General features: G+C 37.2%; 2 protein-coding genes across 8 annotated transcripts in view; one reads left to right on the top strand and one right to left on the bottom strand.

Moving 5' to 3' along the window:
* Nucleotides 1–19,784, bottom strand: part of USP33 (ubiquitin specific peptidase 33) — a 37,305-nt gene extending 17,521 nt beyond the window's left edge. For 2 of the 6 annotated variants that reach the window (XM_082765983.1, XM_082765985.1), the window contains exons 1-12: nucleotides 19,356–19,619; nucleotides 18,896–19,115; nucleotides 14,395–14,532; nucleotides 13,322–13,375; nucleotides 11,191–11,253; nucleotides 7,914–8,066; nucleotides 6,519–6,618; nucleotides 5,125–5,194; nucleotides 3,928–4,041; nucleotides 3,073–3,151; nucleotides 754–1,174; nucleotides 192–332 (exon numbers count right to left, since the gene is read on the bottom strand). In XM_082765983.1, coding sequence (XP_082622109.1) covers nucleotides 192–332; nucleotides 754–1,174; nucleotides 3,073–3,151; nucleotides 3,928–4,041; nucleotides 5,125–5,194; nucleotides 6,519–6,618; nucleotides 7,914–8,066; nucleotides 11,191–11,253; nucleotides 13,322–13,375; nucleotides 14,395–14,532; nucleotides 18,896–18,925 — 1,363 coding nt within the window. In that variant the 5' untranslated portion in view covers nucleotides 18,926–19,115; nucleotides 19,356–19,619. Of the gene's footprint in view, nucleotides 1–191; nucleotides 333–753; nucleotides 1,175–3,072; nucleotides 3,152–3,927; nucleotides 4,042–5,124; nucleotides 5,195–6,518; nucleotides 6,619–7,913; nucleotides 8,067–11,190; nucleotides 11,254–13,321; nucleotides 13,376–14,394; nucleotides 14,533–18,895; nucleotides 19,116–19,355; nucleotides 19,620–19,761 lie in introns of those variants that run through there. The other 4 variants (XM_082765984.1, XM_082765988.1, XM_082765987.1 and 1 more) reach the window with 4 other exon arrangements.
* Nucleotides 19,785–19,786: 2 nt separating this feature from the next.
* Nucleotides 19,787–26,151, top strand: part of MIGA1 (mitoguardin 1) — a 40,919-nt gene continuing 34,554 nt past the window's right edge. For both annotated transcript variants that reach the window (XM_082765990.1, XM_082765989.1), the window contains exons 1-6: nucleotides 19,787–19,919; nucleotides 20,454–20,627; nucleotides 22,727–22,904; nucleotides 23,452–23,588; nucleotides 24,974–25,100; nucleotides 25,606–25,742. In XM_082765990.1, the coding sequence (XP_082622116.1) occupies nucleotides 20,529–20,627; nucleotides 22,727–22,904; nucleotides 23,452–23,588; nucleotides 24,974–25,100; nucleotides 25,606–25,742 (678 nt within the window). In that variant the 5' untranslated portion in view covers nucleotides 19,787–19,919; nucleotides 20,454–20,528. The remainder of the gene's footprint in view (nucleotides 19,920–20,453; nucleotides 20,628–22,726; nucleotides 22,905–23,451; nucleotides 23,589–24,973; nucleotides 25,101–25,605; nucleotides 25,743–26,151) is intronic.

Raw genomic sequence — 26,151 nt, 5'->3', positions numbered from 1 at the left:
AAAGGAGAAAAAACACAACCCCACTACCTCTACAAACAACAACAATGCATTGCTATGCTAGTGTGAAATCAGAGTAAATCGTCCAAGTCTGGAAGTCAGCTGTAAAGGTACAACAGACAGCAAAATGAAAACTGTAAAATGGACAAATTCAGTGCCAGGAGGGAGGAAAAAAAAAAAAAGAGGACACAGACCTTTTTTGTGGACTGGTGTCAATGAAGCGCATGACGAGCATAATTTTGGAGGAATGTTCGATAAGCGGGTGTTCGTCCCTTCATTTGATGATGGGGTTTGGACTCCAGATACGTCATTCATGTGGACATCATTGATGTACTCTGCAATTAAGATTTGCATTATTTCACAAATTCTGGCAAAAAAAAAGTTACTGCAGAATGAACTGACACAATGGGTATGTAATTTATCTAACTATACTGTCAAGTCACTGGACATTTAGGAATGAAAGATGATTTTAATTCAAGCGTTTAAGTTAAAAGCAAAACCAAAAAAAAAAAAATCCACTCTTTTGTTCTAAAACCTTACCAAGTACATATTTTTAGCTTTCCAGGGGAATTCATACTGGATTCAGAGCACTTAAACTGAAAAAAAAATAAATTAAGAAAGCGCAATGTTTACAAATAGATCCAGTCACCCTGCTTGACCTATACCTCCCTATTGTGTTCTACAACTCATTTCCATCTGCACCAGTATTTCACCTAACCATCTGAGTATATCAATTGCACATTAGTACCGTATTACCTGAGAATCTGCTATGTATCTGTACTTTGACAGTTCCTGGATTATTTAAGAATTCAGTTGTTTCTGAAGCAGTGTTTATGTCTTTTTCCAAGTCTTCCATAGAACTTGCTCGGTTAAGCTTGTTGCTTGGTATTTTTTCTTTCTGCCAGTCTTTGGATGTGATTGAGTTGTTCTCATCATCCTGTATTAACATGGTTGTCTCTGCAGGATCCTCTAGAACAGGTTTGAAAATAGCCTCGTTTTCTGTTTTATCAGGATTACCACAGGATTCACAAGACTGAAAGGCTACATCTGACTGGCTGTTGTCTACTTCCATACTCTCTTCAACACTCATAGGCTGTGCATCTTCCAATTCTACAACAGGTTCTTTAAGTTCTTCATGAAGCAAATCCATCAGACAACGCAAAAATTCTTGTGCATCCTAGGATTTTAAACAAGGTTTACAATATTATTCCATTATGTTTAGAAAATATTAAAGTTGTATCAGGACAGGATATGATAACTAGAACATAACTGAAAGCTGGCCTAAAAAAAAAAAAAAAAAAAAAGAATAAAGTAAATTCCTCTATCTAGGTCTAAAGTCCAAAAGAAATTTGATTTCCAGATCACATATTTGTTTCTTGCATCCATTTCTTGCACATCACAAGGAATCTTATCATACAAGTAAATGCCTTCAAAACGCTTCAATTCCCAGAAAGCTTATTTCAACAACTTTAACAAAAATATTGGATTGTGGATTGCATATATGATGAATGTAACTCAACTACCAGCAGTGTGGTCAGCCTCCAGCTTTACTGGCAATGCAACATTTTAGGACAGTTTTTTAAAACCTTATGCAGCACCTTCAGTAAAGCAATTAGAGCTTTACTTTCATTGGGCACAGAAGTACTTTATTAAAATGTATTATGGTCTATAGCACATCTTTCCAATTGCATCAAACCGTCAACAAGATACTAATTTTAATTCTCAAGTCTGGAAAGTCAAAAACTATCAGTGTTTCCACATGAAGCTGTCAAATATTACCACAAGTCTAGACCACATTTAGAAATATTATTTTAAAAGCCACCCAATATTAAAATCCATGCACCGGCTTAGTGCATGGACCAGAAAACATTCTTTTCACAGAGTTTTGGTATAAAGCATATTTTGTTAGTTTTTAAAAATTACAGCTGTTAGATTTGATTTTGGGTAATGAAGAAAAACCTAGTATACCTACTTCTGGTAATCCTTTCTATTAGAAAAGGAGACTAAAAGCTTTAGATACAGATTAAATGATACACATTTTTCCTTTAGCAAAATAATTCCTTCTTCCCTCCAGAAGATTGGATGTGGCTGTCCAACTTGTGAGGCTGTGCAACAGGATAGTGCTGGTCATGTAAGACCTGCCTTGTTTTAATTGTTGCCATGAAACCTACTAAAAATAAAACTACAGCATGAGCGACACAGAACCTAGAAATGTCTCATTAAGTGTTACTATGCATGGAAAGATATTCTCCTCAGTGTTCAAAGCTGCAAGAACCAAGCTTCCATATAGATCCCTTTAAGTTATCAGGACTGATGATTTTCTACCTTTCCAGAAATTCATGCAACTCTTAATAAATTTAAAAAGATTTTAACTAAGAGATTACTCTTTAAACATTTACTTTAAAGCCACGTGCAGCAGTTGAACATCAGAATGCGTTTTAAACCTCTGTTCCACAAATATCAAACACAGTAAAGCAAAATTCCTTTGAGTAAGAGCAGGCTCCTGAAATCCAATGAATATTTTTAGCAGGCTTTTCTAATTACAGGGGTTACGTTTCTCCTCTATTAAAAGCTTTTGGATTAAAGTACTGCAAACTGTATCAGTGCAGCATGAAACTGTCCGGACAATCATCTGAAAAATGCTTTTACTACATAATAATACGTGACTACTTAAGAGGTTACCAACATACAGTTCCCACAACGATGGTTATGAAATAACCGTGTTTTTTAAGGCTACCAAATGAAAATTGGTAATTTAAGTTCACAAAGCCTGTGAACTTAAAAAAAAAAAAAAAAAAAAAAAAAAAAAGTAACGTGCACATTAATCATTTTTGAACACTGAAAAAAAGAATTTATTCTCAAAATTCAAGAGCCTTTAAATAATTCAATACAAATTTAAAAGCTGACTTAAATGTTGATGTTTCTGTTTCAGATTACTGATATTTGAAGCATATAAATGGAAGTTTGTTTTTAATTTGCTTTAAATAATATAGGAAGTATGATATTTTAAACTCTCAATTCAAAAAATATAACCTTATGACTTTGGCAGATTTAAAACACATGAGGAAGTTTTACCTGTTGAGAGTAGCCTCGAAAAGTTGGATTAACACTTTTAATTCCTTGAAATAAACCAGTTGGAACAACAGAACCTGGCCTAAAAAAAAAAGTTTCAAATACATAAAACATGTTAAATAAAACAGTATGCATTTAAGTGAAATTTTCCCTATTTACTGGAATCATAACTTTACCTGCAACTGACCTACAACACATCTAACCAATAATATTAATATTAAGCAAAGATATGCTGGTATTCATTTACCTATCCAAAACAAAATGTGATCTGACAGAAATAAAGACTATATCAGACCTTGTACACTACATTTCTAGTGTACTATATATAATCAGATGATGAATCAGACATATTCCTGGTACTATGCATGGTTACTATTTCTTTAACAGTTTATGTATATCTTGAAATATCATCTTAGAGATAGAAATTCTATGGCAGGAAATAAAAGCAACTGAAAAATCATTGATGTAGATTCAAGATACGGGATAAAGGACATTCTAGATGTTTTGAAACAACTACATGAAACATTCTAGATGTATTTCTGACAGATACAAACTTACTTTTAAAAGCTCAATGCTACTTTCTACAGTGTTTATCAACTTTCTTGCCAGATCTTTGTTACTGTGAATAACATCGGGTTTTTTTGGCCTATCATTAGTAGATATTGAAAAGAGATAGCTGTAAGGAAAGTAAACATCCTGCAAGTTAGACTTTCTTGTTTTAGGAAAGCAATTCTGTGATAACCACCCCCCCACACACACACACACCAAAAAAAATAATTAGACACTATGGATAGACTAATCCATCATTTATGACTCCAGAACGTATTTATAGTTATAGTCACCAAAATGATACAATACCTGCTTTTGTGCCAGAGCTCCGTCATAAGCTTGAGGTAACTTTTACAAATTGCTGGTTTCTTATCTGTTCGGACTAGGCCCCCACAGTCAAGAAAAAAGTGTGTCAAAGGTGGGCTGATTAAAAAGAAGGAAATATTTTTGTCATGTTGTTAAAATACAAAAAGTAACTCCACATTTCATACAAGGTCATTAAAAAAGAATAACACTATTATGTAATTGAACAATTCCATTTCCTACATTCTTAAAATGTTTAGCCAAGCACTTCCTAACAGGACAACTTCAGCAGCACAGCAACATTGCTATTCCAATGTATTCTGACATTTATTAAGAGCACCAGAATTGTCCAATGGTATTCAAATACAAAGTAACTGTTACTAGTCATAGAAGACATACATGTATACCACTACAGCAACCATCACCATAGGCCTAGTCCACAAATAACATCTTAAATCTTTTCTCTAACACCCAGTATTGCCACGCGGTTTGTAGTTAAATATTGTAGGATCACAGAATGCTTTGGGTTGAAAGGGACTTTTCATTTGTTTTCAAGCCCTGCCAAGGGCGGGAACCCCTCCTGCTAGACCTGTCTGCCCCAAACCCCATCTAACCTGATGTAAAACACCTTCAGGGATGAGGCACTGTACCAGTATTTTTACCAGCCTAACCATTCCTAGTGCAAGAAACTTCAGAGTTGGTTAGTGTTTCTCTCTTCAGCATTTGTAGATTTCTTTTATCAACTGGTATCCCAATAGGATGAGAAGACTGTGTTCTAGCCATTCCTAAGATGATTTCTCATTGGATGTCCCAGACATGTTGTTTGTAACCAACAAATTGGACCTTTTGATATTAACATAATAATAAACCCTAATCGTAAAATGAGATGTGTTTCCTTGGATTTCTTCTATAGAAGGAAACAAATTTATAGCTTTTGTTAGATTTTCTTCTAATTTCTAGAGCTGCATATATTCTCATTTAGGACAGTAAGGAATTGAAAACAGGGTAAAAACTGCCTAGCCTGTATACCATAACACTGTTCTTTTCTATCAGTGACACAATTGCTTGTAGCATGCAAGATTGAGAATTAACAAATACATGTTGTCTTCCACTGTAGTCCAGCCCAAGGTCTTTAAGTCAATCTTGAGGAAAAAATACATGTGCAAGCAAATATAAAATATTATTTACATCCACTTTCCTTACCAGTTGGAAAGAGCTTGTAAAGCTGCATTCATGTAACAAGTGTTACCAATATTTTTCAATCCTGTTAGACCTGAAAAATATAACGGATATTCCGCAAGTCTGTTTTCCAGCCTGGAGTGTTGCAAATAAATTTTTTGAAGGGACTTCTTTCCTCATTAAGATATATTCCAGTGATTGATTCAATAAATACATTTAAAAAGACTTTTAAATTTGAGAACGAAATTTAAACAGAGCTGAAGAGTTTCACGTTTGAGAAACGTATGAACATGGTCACATCAATACTACTGGGAACTATAACATTGTGTTGGGTCTGTCTGGGCTGGAGTCACCTTTCCCTGCAGCAGCCCACACAACAGCAGCCCAACATAGAAGTTCTACTTTTATATTACTTCCATAAAATTTACTTTTCCAAAAATATTTATAGGACAATAAGAAACACAAATAATACATTTTGGTAGGAAAAACTAACTGGGAATAAAACACATGATTTAATGATTTAAGGGCAGATGACAAATCAGTGTGGTGGTGATATATCTATAAAGACTGTGCCAGACAACAGAAGGGGCGAAACAGGTTTTTTGGCCAATGCCAGGAGACTTAGGGGTGAGAACACTGGTAGCAGATGAGTAAAGGAGAAATAAGATCCATAAATTAGAATAACTTCACTGACAGAAAACAAACTGCCTTCACATATGCATTGGCATGTCAAAAATAAAACTTTAACGGTCTGCTGGTCTAAAATTCCTTAGAAAATGGCAGTTAGAAATAATTTTCCTTTCTAACAAATACATATATCCTTTCGGAAATGATTAATACCAGTCTGAGGTTTCTAAGAGATAATCAAGATGTTCTCTTAGGAAAATTAAACACTAAAGCTTCTCTTTTTGGAGTTTCACCCACGCTGATTTTTATCTTTCCACTAGCTGTATGTTAGTGGTGGTGTAACCTTTTATATCTGCAGGTTTAGCAGTGCATGAAATTACTGAGGAGAAAAAAGAACTAACAACAAAAAAACAAACCTGTAAGCTACAGGCTCAGAAAAAAGTTAGCCGAATTGCAGAAAAGCATTCAAACCAAGAACCTTTTAGGTTAGACAGGAGAAAATATTAGAACAGATTTAATAAAAAACTACTCTTACCAGAGTGTCTAAAACACCAGCTACATTAAACATTACTCCAACATTCTTTCTTATTTTTGTTGCTACTTTCACAGGTATATTACATATATCACCACAGCCTCTGCTCTGAAGATAGGTAAAGATTGCTGCATTTAAGGTGAAACTGAAAATAAAGATCTTAGTTGGAGCAGAACAGGAAACAGTTCTAATTAGAACTAATATATAGCTGGACACATGCGATAAAGGGCATTAAAGTGCTAGATTTTGATTTTATTACCTCTAGTCTTTAACTCATCTTCTTCCACTTCTATATCTAGGTCATCAAATACAGCTGCTAATGGAGTCTTCAGTGTGGGAATACTGGGTATTTTAAAATCCTTTTAAGGAGAAAAAAAACATGTATTTACTTCTATTTATCATTTTTCTTCTTAAGCATATTTTCACCAATTGGGAACTACAGATGATGCAAATGCGTTTTGAAATCTCACTGCATTTTGAAATCTCATTTAAAGTGAGAATATCCAGATTCCACAGCCACCCTGATAAAAGTTTACCCAGAAAAAACACGCCCATGTTTTTAGATTACCAGTGACAACACTGATATGATTTTATGACAAGAAATGAAGAATCAAAACAAAGCAATGCAAAACAAAGCATTTCATTCATTTGGATAATAATCAGTTAGCCAGCACTGAAATGCTAACACAGCAGTCATCACATAAAAGTTACTATGTGTGGTTTTGATATGCCACCAGATGGCTCACTACATTTAATGAAGACAAATGAAGTTGCTGAAACAAAATGTACAAATAAAGAAAAAGAACACATGTATTAGGCAAACACTCTTTGACAAGCTCTTTTTGCGAGCACAGAAACAAGAATTCCACACAAAACATGAAACAGACTTTTTAAGTTCTTCTGATTTTTCTGTATGTTATACTCATTTCTCTGGAAGATTAAAACAGGTTAATTGTAATAGAAAACAAGCTCAGAAGTCTGAACCGAGCTTTACATCAAGTCAACAGAACTTCTGGTTAACAGACACTAGAAAAAATAATCCAATTGTACTATTCTAATTGAGGTGCTGGTGTGTATTGAAAAAAAAAACTGTTCATCTTTCTGTACAACTTCAATTTTCAAAAATAAATTAAAAACGTACACAACCTGTGCATCATCTTTCCTATAGCTCTGTTCCCCAAGGACAACATTATTAGAAATGCTGCACTGGTACTTGTGTCAATTTTAACTGAGTTACCTGTCAGTTTTATGTAAGTACATTAAACAGGTAAGAATTAATGCCTTTTTTTCCAGTTACATGCATTGTACTGAACATTTATGCTTTTAAAAGATTTTCAAGAGCTCACAGAACAGGTAGCACAGGTGAACTATCCCCCATTTTCTAGCCTTAAATTTAACCCTGTACAATTTCTGTATCTTACAGATTACTGCTGATTAACAAACAATTAGACACTAGGATGAAAACAACATTCTTAGCATGGAGTAAAGAGATTGAACATACAAGATGGGCACTGTCTCTTCAAAGAAATTGTATAAAAACAGAAAAGTGAGTAGAAACAACATTCACAAGAAAAAGGAAAAGTCAATGCCTCAATTATTAGAAGACAAAGTTTATTGCAAAGCTACAGCTGTGCTTCATTGGGTTAAAAAATACCTGTATGCTATTTTCTTGTGTTTGTTGAGACAGTCTCGCATTTGGTAGTGGAGAATGAGATCCTAATTTTCTATCCAGAAATACTTCCTTACTACAGGCGTAACACCAAACACGGAGTGTAGTAAGGTTGACAGTTAGACAGTGTTTTGTCTCCTAAAGGATGATAAAAAACAAGATTATGATTCAGAAGCACAGAATAATTAAATACTGGCACATGCAAGGTAGAACAGGAGTATTAAAATGTTGGATCTTTCAACAATGAAATAAATACATACATTAAAATATTTAAAAACAACAATTTGGTTAGTGAAATTTTAGTGTAAACCGCACAACACATTTTTAGTATAAGTCACACTAGCAACAACATACAATCAAAATTTAAGCCACCGTCATATCTGACATACTTGTGTTATAAAAATAAAAAGACACTGTCATGGTTTTAGCTAGGAAAAAGCTAATTTTCCTCCTAGTGGTATGGTGCTGTTTTGGATTTAGGATGAGAATAACATCAAAAACACGCTGACGTTTTAATTGTTGCAGAGCAGTGCTTACACTGAGCCATGGACTTTTCAGCTTCTCACACCACCCTACCAGTGAGGAGGCTAAGGGTGCACCAGGAGGTGGGAGGGGACAGAACCAGAAGAGCTGACTCAAACTGGCCACAGGGATGTCCCACGCCATGTGATGTCATACCAAGTAATTAATATGGGGTGGCTGGCCAAGGTAGGGGGCAGACTACTGCTCAGGGATGGGTTGGGCATCAGTCAGCAGGTATCAAGCGGCTGCGTTGTACATCAACTTGTTTTGTACACATTAATTTATTTCCCTTTTCTGTCCCATTAAACTGTCCTTATCTCAACCCACAAGCTTTTACTCCCCCTGACCTGATTCTTCTCCCCCATCCTACTGGGAGAGTGGGGGGTGAGCAAGTGGTTGTGTTGTGCTGAGCTGCCTTCAGGGTTAAACCACAACTGACATTGTGGTGGAAAGTTAAAATTCACAATAAAGCTACCTTCAGTATCTGCTGTTAGTCACAATGGCAGCCTCCTCCTATACAGTAAGGACAGTGTTTCATTCTACCAGTTTGCTGTACGAATTTCACGTTGCTGGCCATTGAACAATCAAATAGAAGATAATACAAGATTCTTAGGTCAGTTATAAGAGCTGCTCATACCAAAGCAAACATTCATTCTAGACTCAATTAGTTCTCTCGTTGACAGCTTCACATTATGCAGCAACATAAAAATTTGACAGATGGAGCATATTTTATGTTTCTAACCTTCACCTTTCTTTTGTTGACCTCTTTTCTTACTGTAAGATCATGCAAACAGCTGCTATTAAACTCGAGATATTTTCACCACACTTTCCTGTATCTCTTCCTTACACGGTAGCACTGGACATCTTTATAGATGAGAGATTTGCTAGAAATTGGGAAAATAATACTGCTGCAGGATGTCTGAGTTCCAAGTTCCCTCATTTAATAAGGTCTTGTAAAAGAATAATGCTTTTAATACAAAGTGTGGGCTGTAGTTTCATTAAGAAGCCCTCCCACCATCAAAACTTATCAGAAACATCACAGTAAGTAAGTATCCTAGAATATTTTAAACATAAGAATATGCTTGATTTTGCAGCTTCTGTTGCACAAGCATTTAGAAGTCTCCAGGGTTTAATAATTTTCACAAAGTGGAGACAATGAACACAATTATTTGCAGTATAGGAAGCCTTGCTGATGGAAACTTGTGAGAACTCAAATGATTCCCATCAACCTTGTCTCTGTCATTCTAATCAGTTAAGGATTATCACATAAGAAAAAAACAAACGCACAAAGATCAAATAAAGGTAACCACTAAATACTTGAGATAGCAAATTAGGAAAGCTTGTATCCTGAAGAGGGCTTAAAGAGGGCCAAAAATTAAAATTAAATCAATGAGAAAAATCAAGACAAGGATGTCACTGCCATCAAGTAAAGCCATCTATTCCCTTTCTGTTTGTTACCTTGTAATTATTTAACATTGCTAAAACAGCATGTGAAACAGGGATAAGCTACAATAGAAAGCCAGAAGGTGTAAAATTATAGGCAAGAAATTCAGGGACCATCTGTTACCCAATTGCACTACAAGTGGCCCCTTTATATAACTACTGTAAAGGCTTTAGAACCATGAATAAGCTTAAATAGCTAGTTAAAAATGCACATTTATATAGATTTATATTAATTCAATATTGATTTATATAAATATGCACTAGGCCCTGCTTTAGGAGTGGTGGTAAAATGCAAAGTGAATTCCTTGTAGAACTATATTATGTCCTATTTGTTCATTAACGTTCACCAGCTGGGGGTGAGGATTGTTTACTTTGGTTTTCTTTTTTTTTTTTCTTTTTTTTTGTTTTGTTTTGTTTTTTTTTAAATTATTATTATTTTTAAGGACCAAAAATAGCTCAGTGTGGAGTCTTCAATATATTTTCTATGAAATTTCTATTGGATTTTTTCTTATTCCAATTAATTATAAATTAGTGGCAAGAATTTCATCAGAAAGCCGGTGATTCTGAAAATATTTGTTAAGAAAGAATGATGCAGCTTATTTCTGTCATTTTGGCAACTGTTCCAGTTGTACATGTGTGTGCATTGAAGAGACAGTAAATTTAAGATCCAAACAGATGCACTCAAGCTGACCACCCTTGACAGAACTTGGTGTGCTGGTGAATACAGTGCACGCATGCCATTGCTCCTCCCAAGCTGAATTCAAAATCAAGACTTGGCATGAAAGGATACATTTACCTTGGCTTACAGGGCTTTTATCTGCAGCCACCAGAACAGTAACCATAATACAGAAACAAAGCACCTGTTTCTGGTAATTTACAATTTTTAATTCCTATCTTCTACTCTCCATCTTCTTTAATACAACTTTCCTCCTCTTACCCATTAGGCAGCCATAATCCCAAATTAAACTTTTATGCTGTACTTCAACCTAAGTACAGTCTTGTCTATGGATCTTGAAAATCATTTTTATTATTATTATTTTTCTTTAATTTTCACCATGGTCCTTTAAGAAGCACTGGTGTCAGAATTACATAAATAATTATGCAACTGCACAAAGACTCTAAACTTACATGTCCCTAAGCCAGTAAGACTTGCTTCTGTACGAGAAAAACTAAAACAAAGAACCAAACTGCCAAATAGATATACTAACAGATTATTGGCTTTGCTACACAGAATCAAAGAGTTCTGTAGTTCTACTTCACTGTTTCTAACTGCTGTATTACTAGCAAATATACATACCTGGGAATGGATTGTACTGTGATCGACATGGGATTCACCGCAGCCAACATATGTACATCTGTTCTGTTGAGCAAGACATGAAGAAGCATACAGAATTAAAACATGGTGTCAAACAGGTTTACAGAACAGGAACATACTGCCAGCCCCTTTTAAATTCACTTATATTTCAAACTTGCAGGTTCCTACACAAACCAAGAGACATGCACAGTAAGTGTTAAATATCACCTAAAGCAAAGTAAGAATGCTGCAAGATTTAACTCAACTCCTTTCACCGGTAGACAGTGTTAGACAGTACTCCTGGAATATACAGGTGTTTCGGGTCTTTTTTTGACATTTTTGTTCAGATTCAAGTCTCTCTCTCTCTCTATATATATATATTTACAACTCGTGATTTGGTAGAGATTGTGGCAGAAACCATGAAGTTAGCTCAGTGTCTAAAATACCAAATTATGAAAGACTTAAAGGCATTTTTGAATAAATGTGTCATGCTTCATGTCCCTATCTACTATGCCTCTTGCTTATAGTATTACTTCAGTATTTTTTTTAACCTTTAAATAAAGCTTTCCAGCACTATATGGTTAATAACTTACTAAATTTTAATTAAAAGATGCAAAGTAATTGCTGATTTTAATCGTGCTAATTACAAAACATATTTGGCTGAGTTGAGTATGCAATCTTGCAGCTGCCAATCTTCAAGCAATTTTCAGTAATTCCTCATTTGCATGAGCCAAGACAATCCTGTAAGGAGGTACAGCATGTTATCTGTATAACACTAAGCATGTTAATTTACAGTTGCAGCTGGACACAGAGTCGATTTTCTATATTAAATAATCACAGATATTGGTTAAGTTACAGATAGTTAACATGCTGGGATCTCACCATGTGCTGGCTGTTTTTCTATGCACAAAAGGTGAAGGCAAGATGCCAATTCATCCAAGAGGAGATGTAGCACAGCATGACACTTTAAGTGTCCTACTGTAATTAGAAAACTCTCCTATGGAAAATGTTGTATGAAATTAAGTTTTTCAAAAACAGTCCAAGAGTTCGAAGTGAGAAATAAAAATAAAAATAATAATAAAAAAGCTTTAAGCTCCACAGCGCTTCTCCACCTGCCAGGTTCATGCATGCCTCAACACCTCTTCCTACTTCTCTTGTTATTCCCCAAAGAGTTTTTACATTTAATTAAACTTCAAGCAACCTCAGAAAAAGACATTAAACAACAGCTGTTTCCCCCTTATCTTTTATTGATAATGGGATCAAAATAATCTCTTAACTGTTACAATAATGCACTTTAAAGGAAATCAGCAATGCAGATTTTTGAAAGTACTCATACACACACCTACAAATTTGCATCTCAGCCTAGAGATCCTCCTGATAGGACTTAAATTTATTCTGCCAAGAAACAAAGCCAAGCCTATAGAGCAGAATCTCAACCTTTGAAAAGAGCTCTATGTTTAAAAAATTCAAGACATTTTAAAAAATAATCTGCTGCATACTTCCCTGTTGGTATCATAGATCAATCTGAAGTAGTAGTATTTTCTTTTTTTTTTTAATACATTTTTTCTTTGTAGACAGCAAGAAGACTAAGGCAATTACACTTTTAAGAATGAACTGTACACAGGGTAAAGACTACAAAACTCCAAAGTTTGAATAATGTTTCAATTTTTTTTTTTAGTTATTTTGCCTACAAATAATAAAAAAAAAGTATATATTATTATACTCTTAAGAAGTCACCATTTACTGCTAGATGTTTATACTACAAATTTTAAAGCAGGCTTAAAAGAAGTAACTTAATTCAGGAATGATACATTATCTTAAAATCTACAGACCTAGGAAAAAGATTAAAAAATTCTTAGAAGCTGTAAAACAAGAACCCTTAACATGTCAGCTTATTATCCAAAGAACTCATTTTAAACATAATATTCTTAAATTACAAGAAATATGTACCTGATAGAAGATAAAACATTTTAGAAATAAAAAATTGCATGAGAGGTTTTACTTCAAATTAATTGTAAGTTATTATTTAAAAAGAACATAATTATAGTTGTTTCTTTCAACAACAACAACAAATAAATTACTTCCAACTTCTATTCGCAGTTTACTAAAACAGGACTTCAGCAGAACAACTTACCTCTAAGCACGCCCAAAGGTTGGGTCCTCTAACTTTACAGTCCTGACAAGTGCCCTGTTAAATTAAATGCACAGGCAAAGGATTATTTCACTTACTTTCATCAGTAAACCACAACCTCAAGAAAAAATGAGAAAAAATACTGTAAAAAACAACTATCAACTGAAAAATTTAAGACAAAAATGAATGTGTTGATACTAACTCAATTTTTGTTTCATTTCACATGATTTTAAGCTTTGTGTATTTTTTTCTAGTAAGATCTAAGATCTCTGAGATTCTTAAAAGAAAAAAAATCTGAAGCTGTTTTATGTCACATTACCATCAAAAACTTCAAAACTAGTCTTGTCTACCAATCTAACAAAGAGAAATGAAAACAATAGGATCTCTAACAACTGCATGCTCCATAAAATCATCACTACCTGCAAAGATTTACAAAAGAAGATACAACACTAGGAGAATGGCATTCTCCTCAGCAGCAAATCAACTGCTGCACTTTCAAATAAAAAAAAAAATTAGTACCATGGACAGAAAAAGGTTGACTTTTCACCACATCCCAGCTACTAAAATGGGTTACAAAAATCTTTTGTATCATTTATTAATACTAGATGGAAAGCAAGAGTTCAGATAAGGACAGGTTCTCAACCTGTGACTCCTCTATCAGAAAGTGAACTGTGATCCAACAAAAATCTTAAGCATAAATTTCTTTTTTACAGCTTCCACTTGAAGTCCAGTCATAGTATATTACTTTCACATTCTAATCAACTAACAGCCAAAATTACAAAGTCTGAAAATAAGTTCTGCTTAGTGTTATGCTATCTCTTTTAAGTGATATTAAAGTAACATTTGCTTTGGAACACACTGCTGGGAAAGGTACTCTTAAGTATTAAGTATGGCAAATGAGGTTTTCAGCTTCAAAGCCCATAGTTCTTCCAATACTTTGTTTGAACATTACTACTGCAGTGCAGTAAGTTTTATCCTATGTTCAACACATCTTGTGCATAGCGATACATGACAAGGTATGCAGCTAAAGTAAGTGATCACAATTAATTAGTTAGAAGGAAGGAGCTACAACTTACATGAGATTTCTGTATCAATTCCTCTTTTGTTATCTCACCCACTGATTCCAAGTGGGGGCAGTTGCTGCTGAGTGATGACATTTCAGAAGCTGTATTTTCCGAGATCCTGCAGCTGGAATTTCCAAGACCAAGAAGCTGCTTTTCAACAGAAGTAACAGTAAGTAAAATCCTATTCCTTGCAGTAGGCAGCAGAAGTCGATATCCACTACACAAAATATACATAGCCTTTACAAGAATGTGTCATTTTTAAGTAAGTTGAAATAAATACCTTAAGGGTAAGGGAATCCAATAGTTTAAATTAAATACAGCGGAGATCTAAAATGCATTCCTCTATTTTCTGACTTTTAGGGCACCAAACAACAGAATCCTGAATGGAGCAAAGCCAGTTGGACTGATTTATCTTCGTGGCCTCTACCATGGCACCCAAAAGTAAAAAATAAAACAATTCTAAAAATACGTTTTCTAAACTCTACCCAGAACTGGTGGTAGCTTGGCTTGTACATTCTGGAAACAGTCATTACGCAACACTGGTGAAACGTGCTGAAGCCACGTGATTCACTTGCCATGGGAGAATTGAACCTTATCTTGGTTTTATTTATTTACAAAAAAATCATTCTAGATACCAGCACATTATATATCAAAAGCAAATGAGCTTGTAACTCCCACGTAGTACTGATGACTCAGCAAGTTTCTCTCATTTGAGTTCTCTCTGTTCATCCAGGGTTTCTGATGTGGACACAGACTTATTAGAAACACGGAATGCTAAATCCAACCCTTTTGTGATTATTATTTTGACAGCTGCACAGATAGAGTTGATACTTTACGAAAGCAAAATAAAAAAAAAAAAAACAGAACTTTGTAACATTACTTTCACATAGGTACTCCAATTGACTCTCACTCCGGTTTTGTCGCTGAAGAATTACTACTGAGACATCAATCTCTCAAGCCCAAGGAGTCTTAAAGTTTCTTTGCCCACTTACTTACCTAGCCAATCTAGCTTTCATTTGTCAACACATGCAACTGAGCTTCCAGCCTAACTTAATGATGCACTTTCCTCAACCTGCTTGCAGCCTTTGGCACTGTTACTGACATCTCTTTCCACTTCTCTTGTTTGCTCTAGCAGTTTTATGTCCATTTCTTCATGGGCCTATGGATCACACAGCATCAGCAACCCCTATGTTGAATATTAACTTGGGGCTTTGGCATACAGTGGGGGCACAAAACCTTGCCTAGTAGGCATCTCCTACATGCTGCCTAGTAAACACTTTATCTTTAACCTGGTCTTTATTTCTATTGTCTTGCAATAAGAACCCTCTGTCAGGGTCGTTTCAGTTCCATTTGACTATCAGAGATTTTTTTAAATGTGTGCACATGTATGCAAATGCACATGTGTGTACACCTTTTTAAGGTGTGCATGTGCACCTGTATAAACATGGTATTACATATATTATTCCTATAAAAATAGGATATAACATTATTGTATATTTATTGTATGCGTATATATATGCATATATGCACATACTAAATATATTTTATAGATATACAATTAATATATAACATACTCAAGTATGCATGTATATCTTTCAGTCTTTTTGTATCTCACTTTAAGAGCTTTACAATAAAATACTTGAGATCTAAGCTCACATGGCTAGAAATACAACAGCAAATTAATAACTTGGGATTTTTTTCATAATGAGGTCTAAATCCTCTTTCCTGGAACAACGAAAAGACTTTTAAAAAGCATTAGTCTTAAATATAAGCTGCAGCTGGAGAAATATTTCCTCAGTTCAGTATCTATTTGCAGTATTGCTGAAAGACTTCATGTATGAAAATAACAGTTTTTCAGGCAAAAAGTCCTAAACTTTCTGTCATATTGGAAATTCTGGTTTGAACTGTAAAACTCCTTTCCAGAACAGAAACATAAACGCACACTTCATCTCGCACATTTTGCGACATCTATAAAACATTAAAAATGGACAAATGAGTTTTGATTAAAGACCTAACTTAAAAGATCTCAGTGTGAATTAATGCTGACTTAACACCAATGCTTTAGGAAGACTGGTATAATGGCTTAGGAAAGCTCTAAGCTTAATTACTTTATGGAAATAAATTTCCGAATGAATTATCCCAAGTAATATAAAGCTATGAACGAAAGATAAACTTCACTGCATACTACCAGATTTTTAATAGCTATTTCTCACAACTGGAACTGCAAAACCAACACAAACACAAACTCAAGAGTTCTGCTCACTGCAGATTGCTTCTTGGTGCAGTCTCCATCTGCATCCCTCTTCTAATAATAATCATCTGAAAGACCAAAGCACATCGACACACGTGTCCCTACAGACATGTTTCCTACTGCCTTCCATGTGGAAAGCGTCCCTAGCAGAACTCTAGTGCATGTTACAACTTCTGTAGGTGACATCATATGGGCACAGCAAAATGAATGGGCTTTCAGCTTCTGTTGTCAAACTTCTTCGACCTGCACCTGCCTTCCATGCTGTAGCAACTGCGTAAGTCACTGTAGAGGAAGAGCCTTGGTAGCTTAACATACCTAGGCTGCTATAACCTACTTTGTAAAATTTTCCACTGAAATCTTAAACTGTACAATTGAATTCCAACCCACGATTCATCCTTCATCTCTCAAAGCACTAGCGATCCCTGGGCAGCCCCTCCCTCGCTCGCTGCCCTCCCTCCATTTCACCACTTCTTAATTCATCCGAAGACTACCAATTTCCCTCTACTAATGCATCTCATCACACCTGCTTTTCCACCAATTCTGCGTTGTGTTGACCTCATCTGAAAGTTGCTTCTTCACATAAGAAGCAATAAACTTCATTACAATATTCCCCATACATTTGGGAGGGAACTTTGAAGTCCATTCCTAGGTCTCCACCATTCTATTGAAAGGTTTGTTTCAGTCCACCTCTTCTCAGTCCCACCATACAGTATCATACTGCATCATTCCATCAACTGAATCATTTAATGATCAAAAGAAGAAGTTTTTTGTTTACCACATGCAGCGTGAGACATACAAAAAATATATCTTCCCCCCTTTCATACTTTGCATTCACTATGAAAAAACTGGCTCATGTGAGCCATCAGAGAAGTATGAACAATATTTTAAAGCTTGATGACCAGCTCACCATTCATCATGCATCAGACTTCCACACCATCATAAGACGTATGTGGTGCCTACCACAAAAGGCCCATCATACACACAAAAATATCCCAATCACTAAGAGTTCAAGTAACCTTGAAAGCTTTTCAAGGCTCATACTGGGAGCTTAATATTTCCAAAACAAACACAACATATTTTAAATTCTCTCAAAATTTTTGGCATTGAAGCTGAAATTAATGTTTCCATCAACCTAATCATAGCAGTTAGCATTTCAACAGATGTTGAAATAAACAAACCTCTATCTGTATTCCACTGATGTCCTTAAACAGGGAGACATTTTATCAGATCGTTTTACAGGGTTGCTCCCACACACCTGAATACTTGCCCTATGAACAAGTCTAAATGAACTACTTAGAGATCAAAAAATAATTATAAAAAACTAACCTTATATAAAACTAATCTTACATAAAACTCCAGTTAAATACAATGTAAATTCTAACCTTTGTAAATACAAAACTAGAATTCACTTCCAGACCATTGGTGGAAGATTTTAAGAATAAAGCAGCTATTCTGAAGACAACAGTTGCCTGAAGCAGTAATTGTATCTTCATTATAGGCTTTTATTATTTTGACTGTACAGCTGTGAATAACAGCATATGTAACCAGTGAGCACTAAGCTCAGCGTTCTCATTTGCATTCACAATTATTTTGCTAGTGGTGCACTGAAACAATCGCATTTGTTTTCTTTCTCAACAACAATAAAAAATAATGACATAGAATTTTGTACTTGATTGTTTAATTACTTAAAATCGTGAAGAGCTTTGGAGCTTCCAGTAATTCATTATCATATAGACATTTTTCACACTTCAGTAAAAAACAGCAGAGCTCACTGCTAACTATACACGTCCAATGAAGCTATCACCTTTAACGTATGTATTCAAATTACTAAGGTACATGCTACTTTCTAAAGAATTCTTTGCCAATATCACTTCACAATAACTATGTCTGTGAATCAATTTCTAATTTACCATTACCAAACTTGAGAACAGTCCTCTTGTGCCAATAAGTCCAATCAGAGGGAATACTAACCTGAACTTCACACACTAAGTTCTTTTTTGCTCTATTACCCAGTAGACGTTTTCTGCTTGGTCTTTGCATTTGGGCAACAAGAACTATCCACCCAAGCAAGAAGCAATGTTATTAAGCCACTTCCATTAGATCTTCCCCCTCTTATTAAGTATTGCTTCCTAAGCAGACCTTAAGAAAATGGTCGAGTTGACAGCCTGTCCGCTTACTGGGTCAGACAGCGTTTATTTTATATTGCCTCTAGGGCACGGCGCCTGCCTGTTCACTTCTTCCTTCCACAGCACTACGCCTGACCTTGTAACCCATCAGCTGTCCTTTACGCATCTGAGGAGGCTTCCTTAGCTCAGGCCTGCAGCCAGGAAGGAGAAGCCCACGGCGATTTTCCCCTGGGCGTCACGCCAGGTTTCTTCCCCCTCTTCCATCCCTCGGCCGCGACGATCGATCCTCGCAGACAGCCTCACGGCAGCACCAGCATTTCGCGGAGAAACCACGGCCCCTGGGAACCTCCTCCTACCTGCCGTGCCACCGCCGCCGCTTCAGCAGACGTTCCCGGAGAGGGACTCGACCCTCCCCTTAGGGCCGGACAGGCCCCGGCCACAGCCCCCAACCCACACAGACCGAGCCCCCGCAGCCCCCTGCCCCGCCCCGGCCGCCCCGAGCCCCCCCGGACTTTGCGACCGGCCGCAGACCGCGGCCGCCCCATTCCTGCCACCCCCCGCCTCACGGCCGCCTTCCTCCCCCTCCTCCTCCTCACCGGCAGGATGCGGCCGTGCTCGGAGCCCGCAGCTCAGCCGGGCCGCGGCGAGCCCTGCGGCTCACGCGGAGGGCAGAACGGAGCCCAGCCCAGCCCAGCCCAGGAGGACAGCGCAGGGACCGCTCCCCTGCCACCCAGGAGCCCCGGCGGAGGACGGGCGCAGCCGGCCCGCGGCGACACCTCCCTCTCTCCCCTCACCGGCCGCGCCTGCGGCACCCCCGGCCGCGCCCCGCACAAAGATGGCCGCGCGGGGCCTCCGCGCCGCTCACGTGAGCGCCGCCCCACACCAAGATGGCGGCCGCAGAGTCTCGCCCCGCCTTGCCCGGCCGCCAGCCGCGGGGGCTGCCCCGCGGGAGGATGGCGGCAGCGGGCGGGTGACGGAGCGGCTCGCCTCACCTCGTCTCACCTCATCAGGCGGCCGCTGCCTCCTGGCAGCCCACAGCGGTTCCTCGCTGGCCCGGAAGCGGATCCCCGCCCGCCTCCTAGCGGCAGCCGGGGCGGGGACGGAGCCGCCCGTGAGGGGCCGTGCCTGCTGCCCGCGGTGCCCGCCCCGGTGCCCGGCAGGTAACGGCGGGTGGCGGGGGCAGCTAACGGGGGGCGGCGGGCGGGCGGCGAGGCGTGGGATCCGGCCCCTGGGCGAGCCGAGCCGAGGCTGCCTCAGCCGCAGGGGTGCGGGAGCTCGGACAGCGCTGGCCCTCGGTCCCCGACACGGGGGAGAGCTCGGCACGGGGCTCCGGGAGGGGGCTGCGGCGGGGCGGGGTCCGTAGCCCCTGCGAGGCCGGGCGTCGGCTGAAGGTTTAACATCAGAGTTGTTTTGTGTGTGATTTATCGGATGTGAGAAGCGAGCTGTCAGACAGCGAAAGCAGAGCGATGGCTCTTGTCAGACACACGCGGGTCTCCACACAGGGCAGTTGAGATGAGCGAGGCCTAAGCTGAGCCAGCACATTTGCTGTCTTCTCATTAAACGCAGATCTCATCTCTGGTCACACACATCAATCAAACAAGTCAGCTACCTGTTACGTAAAGGTTTCAAGTCTGTAGAAGAAAGCCATCTTCGCCTTGTATTACATAATTGAGTATGTATCCTTCATTTGACAGCCCGTTCCAGAGGCCATCTGGGACTCATGTTTTCAAGATAGATCCACTGAATGAGGTTATGGGAGAGAAGGAGCCATGTCAGAAGAAGCTGTTACTGAGGCACGGTTTTCTCTGAAGACGGTAGCTTTTCGGGCATTTCATCTTCCCCTTTCTTGGTATTATTCTTTTATACAGGTAATATATATGTTCTGTGAGTATTGCAACTTATGATATACTTTTAAAGTTTAATTGTAATGTTCTTTTTTTTCAGAGCTTAATGTGAACTAAATTTGTAAGGATTTTTGTTTATTTACAGCTGCAAGCTAAAAGTGTTTCTGTTGACAGTTCATCATTGCATATCAACATCATACGGTGATTTATTTTGTTGGTATTATAGGCTAGTTTTCACTATATAAGTAGCAATGTGGATAGCAGTCAAATCTGGCTGAAGAGTATGTTATTATTTGTCAGGCTGGAAAGCTGTAAGTATTGTGATGCTGACACTCCCTGTCTGCAGGGAATTACAAGATTCTTCCCTAGAGCACTGTCATGACAAAGGCAAAGAGGAGTTGCTGTAATTGTGTTGCCTCTAACTACATGAGTGATAAGCGGTAGAGCTAAATATGTCTGAATTACTTCAGAAAACACTAAAGCCGCAGTCATGTGTCTCAGATAATAAATTTCTTGAACCGTGAACCGTATTCTGTTTCAGTAATACACAGGGTGGGGGAGTTTTTATTTGGCTATACAAAACACGGCTCAAAGGTGCTTTTCTTTTTTTTTTCCTCTCCCCCTCCCTATTCTGCCTATGGCAAATTATTGACAAGGATAAGGACAAGGAAAAAAATGTTTGTAGTTAGCAATGTTGATAAAGTTTTTTTCAGAGTTACATATTAACAATTTATTAGTAAAGCTTTGCTTTGAAAACTCATGTCCTTAATACAACTGTATTTTATTTTTATTTAATTAGTTGTTTATAAATGGAAGCAATGTCATTCTTCAAATTCGCATATAAATATTTTTCAACGTGCTAACGTGTATCGTCATACTTGCAGACATAGACAAACTTCTAAAAAAATCTTACAGTTTTTTTTTTTGAACCTTGAAACTTACAGAATTTAATGCTAGAGCTGAATTTTCAATTTTAGTTATTTGATTGTTACTCTTTTCTGTTAAATCCAGTAGTCTCCTGCAAATATGCATTCGTGCTTTTTCAGGGATTTACTTTAGCTTGCACAATATACTGCTAGGTTCTTGTCCTCAGTCAAGATACGGTACCTTTAAGTTCTTTATCTTAGAGTTCTCAAGTCAAAGGTATTTGACACTTATAGCAAACTCAGTGAAGCTATCAAAGAAGCTTTCAATGCTTCTTGAAATTGCATAACTCTATTGATAGTACTAGCCAACTGCACAGCAACCATGGCCTGCCAGAGTGCAGTGATACTCTGGCCAGTTCCTTTCTCATATGAGGAGGTGTTACAGAAATACTGTATTGGCCTCAGGGGCTGCAGATTTTTTATTTTTTTTTTCCCCCAGAAGTCATGCCTTCTCAAGTAGCATAGATTCCCTAAAGATTCTTTGGATGTGGGCAGTATTTTCTAGTTAAGTGGATTTTTTCTTGAATTCTTTTTAAAGTCTGGTCACTTTGAACTTTCTAAGCTTTGTTAGTGGGTTTAATTCCAGTTGCTTGAATATGTGGTTCTTATTTGCTAAATTTAAACATACAAATCTACAGATTATCTATGTTCAAAATAAATAGTAAAAATAAACAAAACTCATTTTAGGCAAATTTGTTTAAGTACATGTTCTTCCCAAATTGAAACAATGCAAATGTTAGCTTTTGTGTCCTCCATTCTTTCACAGTGCAAGAAAGTCTAGCTGTGAAGGCCGAGATTCTTTTTTTAGGTCTGTTTAAGAACTAACTGAAGTCCTGCATTGTCCTGGCATTAAAAAGAAAGAAAAAAGAAGTGTGGAAGTTATTTGTTTAGAACCCCGTAGTTCATGGATTTGTAATATGTCTTAGAGTTCTTGGTGTTGGAGTATGACTCCCAGTGCCACCACTGATGTTGTCCCACCAACCCCTTTGTAAGCTTTCTCACCTGGCCATCACAAACTTTGAGAAGCTATTAGTCTATGTCCTTGATTAGAGTTGATTTATTTCTCAAGCTATGTGACAGCTGAATCTCTTAGGTCCTTCCTTCAGCGTGTGCTGAAGATGCCAAAAGGAGGATAAGTGGAAAGGTGAAAGCTAAGGAGCATGTATCTCCAATGAAGTCATGCTCTTGTATTTTCAGATTAAACTTTCCCCTGGGTTAAAGAAATTGTTCACAGTCACAGCAGTGAGTGCAATATCTGTTATTTTTCTGGCCCACCATTTTAAAAGAAGACGTGGAAGAAAAAACAAGCAAGTGTCACAATGGGAACCAGGCCATCTACTATTAGAATGTACCAAAGCAGCTGCATCAGAAAAAGGTATGCGAAGGAACCCCAAAGTTTTTTTGGTTAGTCTGTCTTGAAGGGGAAACAAGGGGATGTGAGGGTGTGTATGTAACAGTATACAATAGTAAAATAAATCATTTTCCTTTAATGCTGATCAGGTTTTAATTGTTAAAATAGAAATTGTGCAAAGTAGGAAAAAGTTACAGTATTTTATAATTTAGCTGGTCGTCTTAAAGCTATTGTTTTAATTGTGCATTTGGACTAAAACTATTTTTATCAGTAGTATATTAACAATTGGGGTTGCAGTTCTTGTGGATGTATTGCCACAAAACTGAGAAAAGCAGATTTAAACTTCATAAGATGGGAAAATAATAGTGCTTAATATGCATACTTATTGTATGGATATCGACTGTTCTAATTCATAATTTCTAATGTAGAAATGTAAATGAAAGAAAAATTGTTGTTTGCTTCGAAACTGGATTTTATTGAAAAGATTAGGCACAGTTCTTGCTAGTTCTTGTTAACACAAGATACAATGTTTTCAGTTTTGTAGAATCTTTAAAATGAGTGTATCTATTAGGTTCAAGTTGTTCCAGTAGCCGACAAAACTTGACTCTTTCTCTGAGCTCTGCCAAGGAAAAAGGATCACAGTCTTGTATCTATGCAAATGGCGGACTTTTCAGTAAATACTCTGGCTCAGTTCAGAGTCTGGTCTCGGTAAGTGATTTAAGGCTTTTCAGTGTATGTTAACTTGCCTTGGATGTGCACCTAATGGTTTCACTGACCTGAAACAACTTTTCTGAATAAGTTATGCAGCCTCAAAAGGCTTGAGATACTGACTGCATGGAAAATGACCTGTTTGTAGAGAATTTATTGTACTTTCTACATACTAAAAATATTTTTTATTGTTCTTACTGATTCTGTGTCTACTGCCTCTGACTCTTCCTGTCTTATGTCTAACAACTTCATGAGGATGCAGATGTGTGCAATGGAATGAGCCAAATCTATACAATTTAGCGCTGCTGAAAGCAGGATTCCTTGTATCCTGCACTCAGTTATGCATTCCTGGCCTCTATATATAATGCTCTGGTGCATTTTAGACCATTTAGTGAGTCACCTTACTGCCTTGGCAGGAAAATCACTTAAAAATTGATGATTTCTTATTATCTTAGGTTAGTGAATTGAATTGAATTTCTGAACGCTAGAATTGACACAAGGGTAAAAGCAAAACCTTAGTGGAGAAGAGGTAGTGAGATCTTTCCTATCTGATCAGCTGCTCCTAGACTTGCAATCTGGAACAACATGGCTTAATTCAGAGAGGACAGAAAGAGAAGAAAAGAGTTAAGCTCCACTGTTGCTCTGGTCAGAGTACAGAAATAAATGAATATTCTTTCTGCTCCACTGATACATGCAGATGCTATAGTGTGGGTCCATTAGGCTGCATGCGATCTCTGTTTTGGTGAACAGCACCTCTAGTTAGGAACTATTTACAGGATGAGAAGTTTAATGCAACATAATATCTGTAATGTTTTGCCTAGGAAATGGGTTGTTTTTAGGAATTAACAATCATGTTTACACATGCTTCTCACCTAAAAGCAGAAGCCTGTTCTTTCAGCTATTCTCAACTAGGAGAAGGAAGTGGCTGTATATTGTTTTATATGTCTTGTCAGGCTTAAACCAGTCTTTGTATGTTTCTGTATGTCTATATTTGCTTCCCTTACTTTCAGAGAGGCATGTGCAGGTCATGTAATAGACCCTGTTTACATCAGTCTACACAACAAGTTTTATTTTTTAAACTCTTATTATAATCTGCAGTCAAGTGTTACTTGGAAAATAATATTGAAAATCACTAATTACTTTCTTACTTTAAGAAAGGAGCAATAATGACTTTCAAAATATTGGCAAACAACACCCTAGCATTAATAACAAAGGAAACAATACATTATGCTTAATCTGAAAATAATTGTGCTTTTTCTAAAGTCTTTTAAATGGTAATTTGTAGGTAAGACTAGATAGATAACTTGGACCATAATGTACTCTGGAAGAATGTAGTTTTAAGGATACCTCGTATAACAACACTTCAAAATGTATTTATTTTTCAGGTTCAGAGTGCCACCTCTTGTCACAGTTGTGCTTGTGCCAATTCTAACTCTTGGGATAAAGCAGACGAAGATGATATTAAACTTGTCAATATTCCAGTGACAACACCTGAGAATTTGTATTTGATGGGTAGGTTATGATAAGAATATTCAATATCTAATAGCAATGAAAGTAAATTTCTTGGTTTTATGGCAAAGTGATGCTTGTGCAATACTGTGGTAATTTATTCTACAATGTCTTCTGAGCATGTGTCCAAGAACACTTCCATAAAATATTGAAAGCTTGCTTAATCTAGTGTTAGGTTTTTAAAAATATATTGTTGTGATTCCTGTATTTGTAGTAGTAAGCTATAGAATCGTTTTTAGAAATAAATTGGAAAAAATACTGTTGTCCTTGTTGCTTTGTGAATTTCCTTATCTTAAAAAGGCAGCTGTCATCTGTTTTTGTTTTTCTTTTTAGACTGGGAATTGCTATTTTTAAAAATTACAGTTCTGCTGTAATTAGGCTAGTTATCTACATAGTTTTCTATGTAGATAGAAAACTAGTTTTCATAGTTTTCATAGTTTCTGTGAGCCTAAAATACATATGGAAGCTGTGTGTTTGATTGAGTGAAGGTTTTTCTGATCTACCCTAGGTATGGAGCTTTTTGAAGAAGCACTACGTAGATGGGAACAGGCACTAACTTTCCGTAACAGACAAGTTGAAGACGAAGCAAGTTGTAGTTCCATCAAGCTGGGAGCAGGAGATGCAATCGCAGAAGAAAGTGTAGAAGTGAGTATATTTAATCTACTGACGCTGCCCTGAAAATTCACTACATTTTGTTACATTAATATTTTAAACTTCTACATTGCATTTAAAGGACTTTTTTGCTGTTGTTAGTTAGTTTGGGTGTGACTTCTTGTCAATTGCAGTTACATCAGTGTTTACATCTGGATGGTATTACTAATACCAAGCTACAAATCATTTCTTTAATCAGTTCTCTGCACAAAATCTCTTGGGTCATGCCTTCCTTTTACAGCTGTGAGAGGATATCTGCTTAGATGCAGGTCTTGGGAAGGATGATAAGTTTATGAGTATTCACAAATAATGTGCTTGAACTTTATTTGTATCCCTTTGTTCTCATGAACTAAATGATGAAATATTTTGAGATAAACATACAGCTGCAGAGTTTTCATTGTTT

The sequence above is a fragment of the Aythya marila genome, assembly GCF_965140915.1.
Source record: "Aythya marila genome assembly, chromosome: 8".
Classification (NCBI taxonomy): domain Eukaryota; kingdom Metazoa; phylum Chordata; class Aves; order Anseriformes; family Anatidae; genus Aythya; species Aythya marila.
This window is presented reverse-complemented; position numbering and strand designations above follow the sequence as displayed.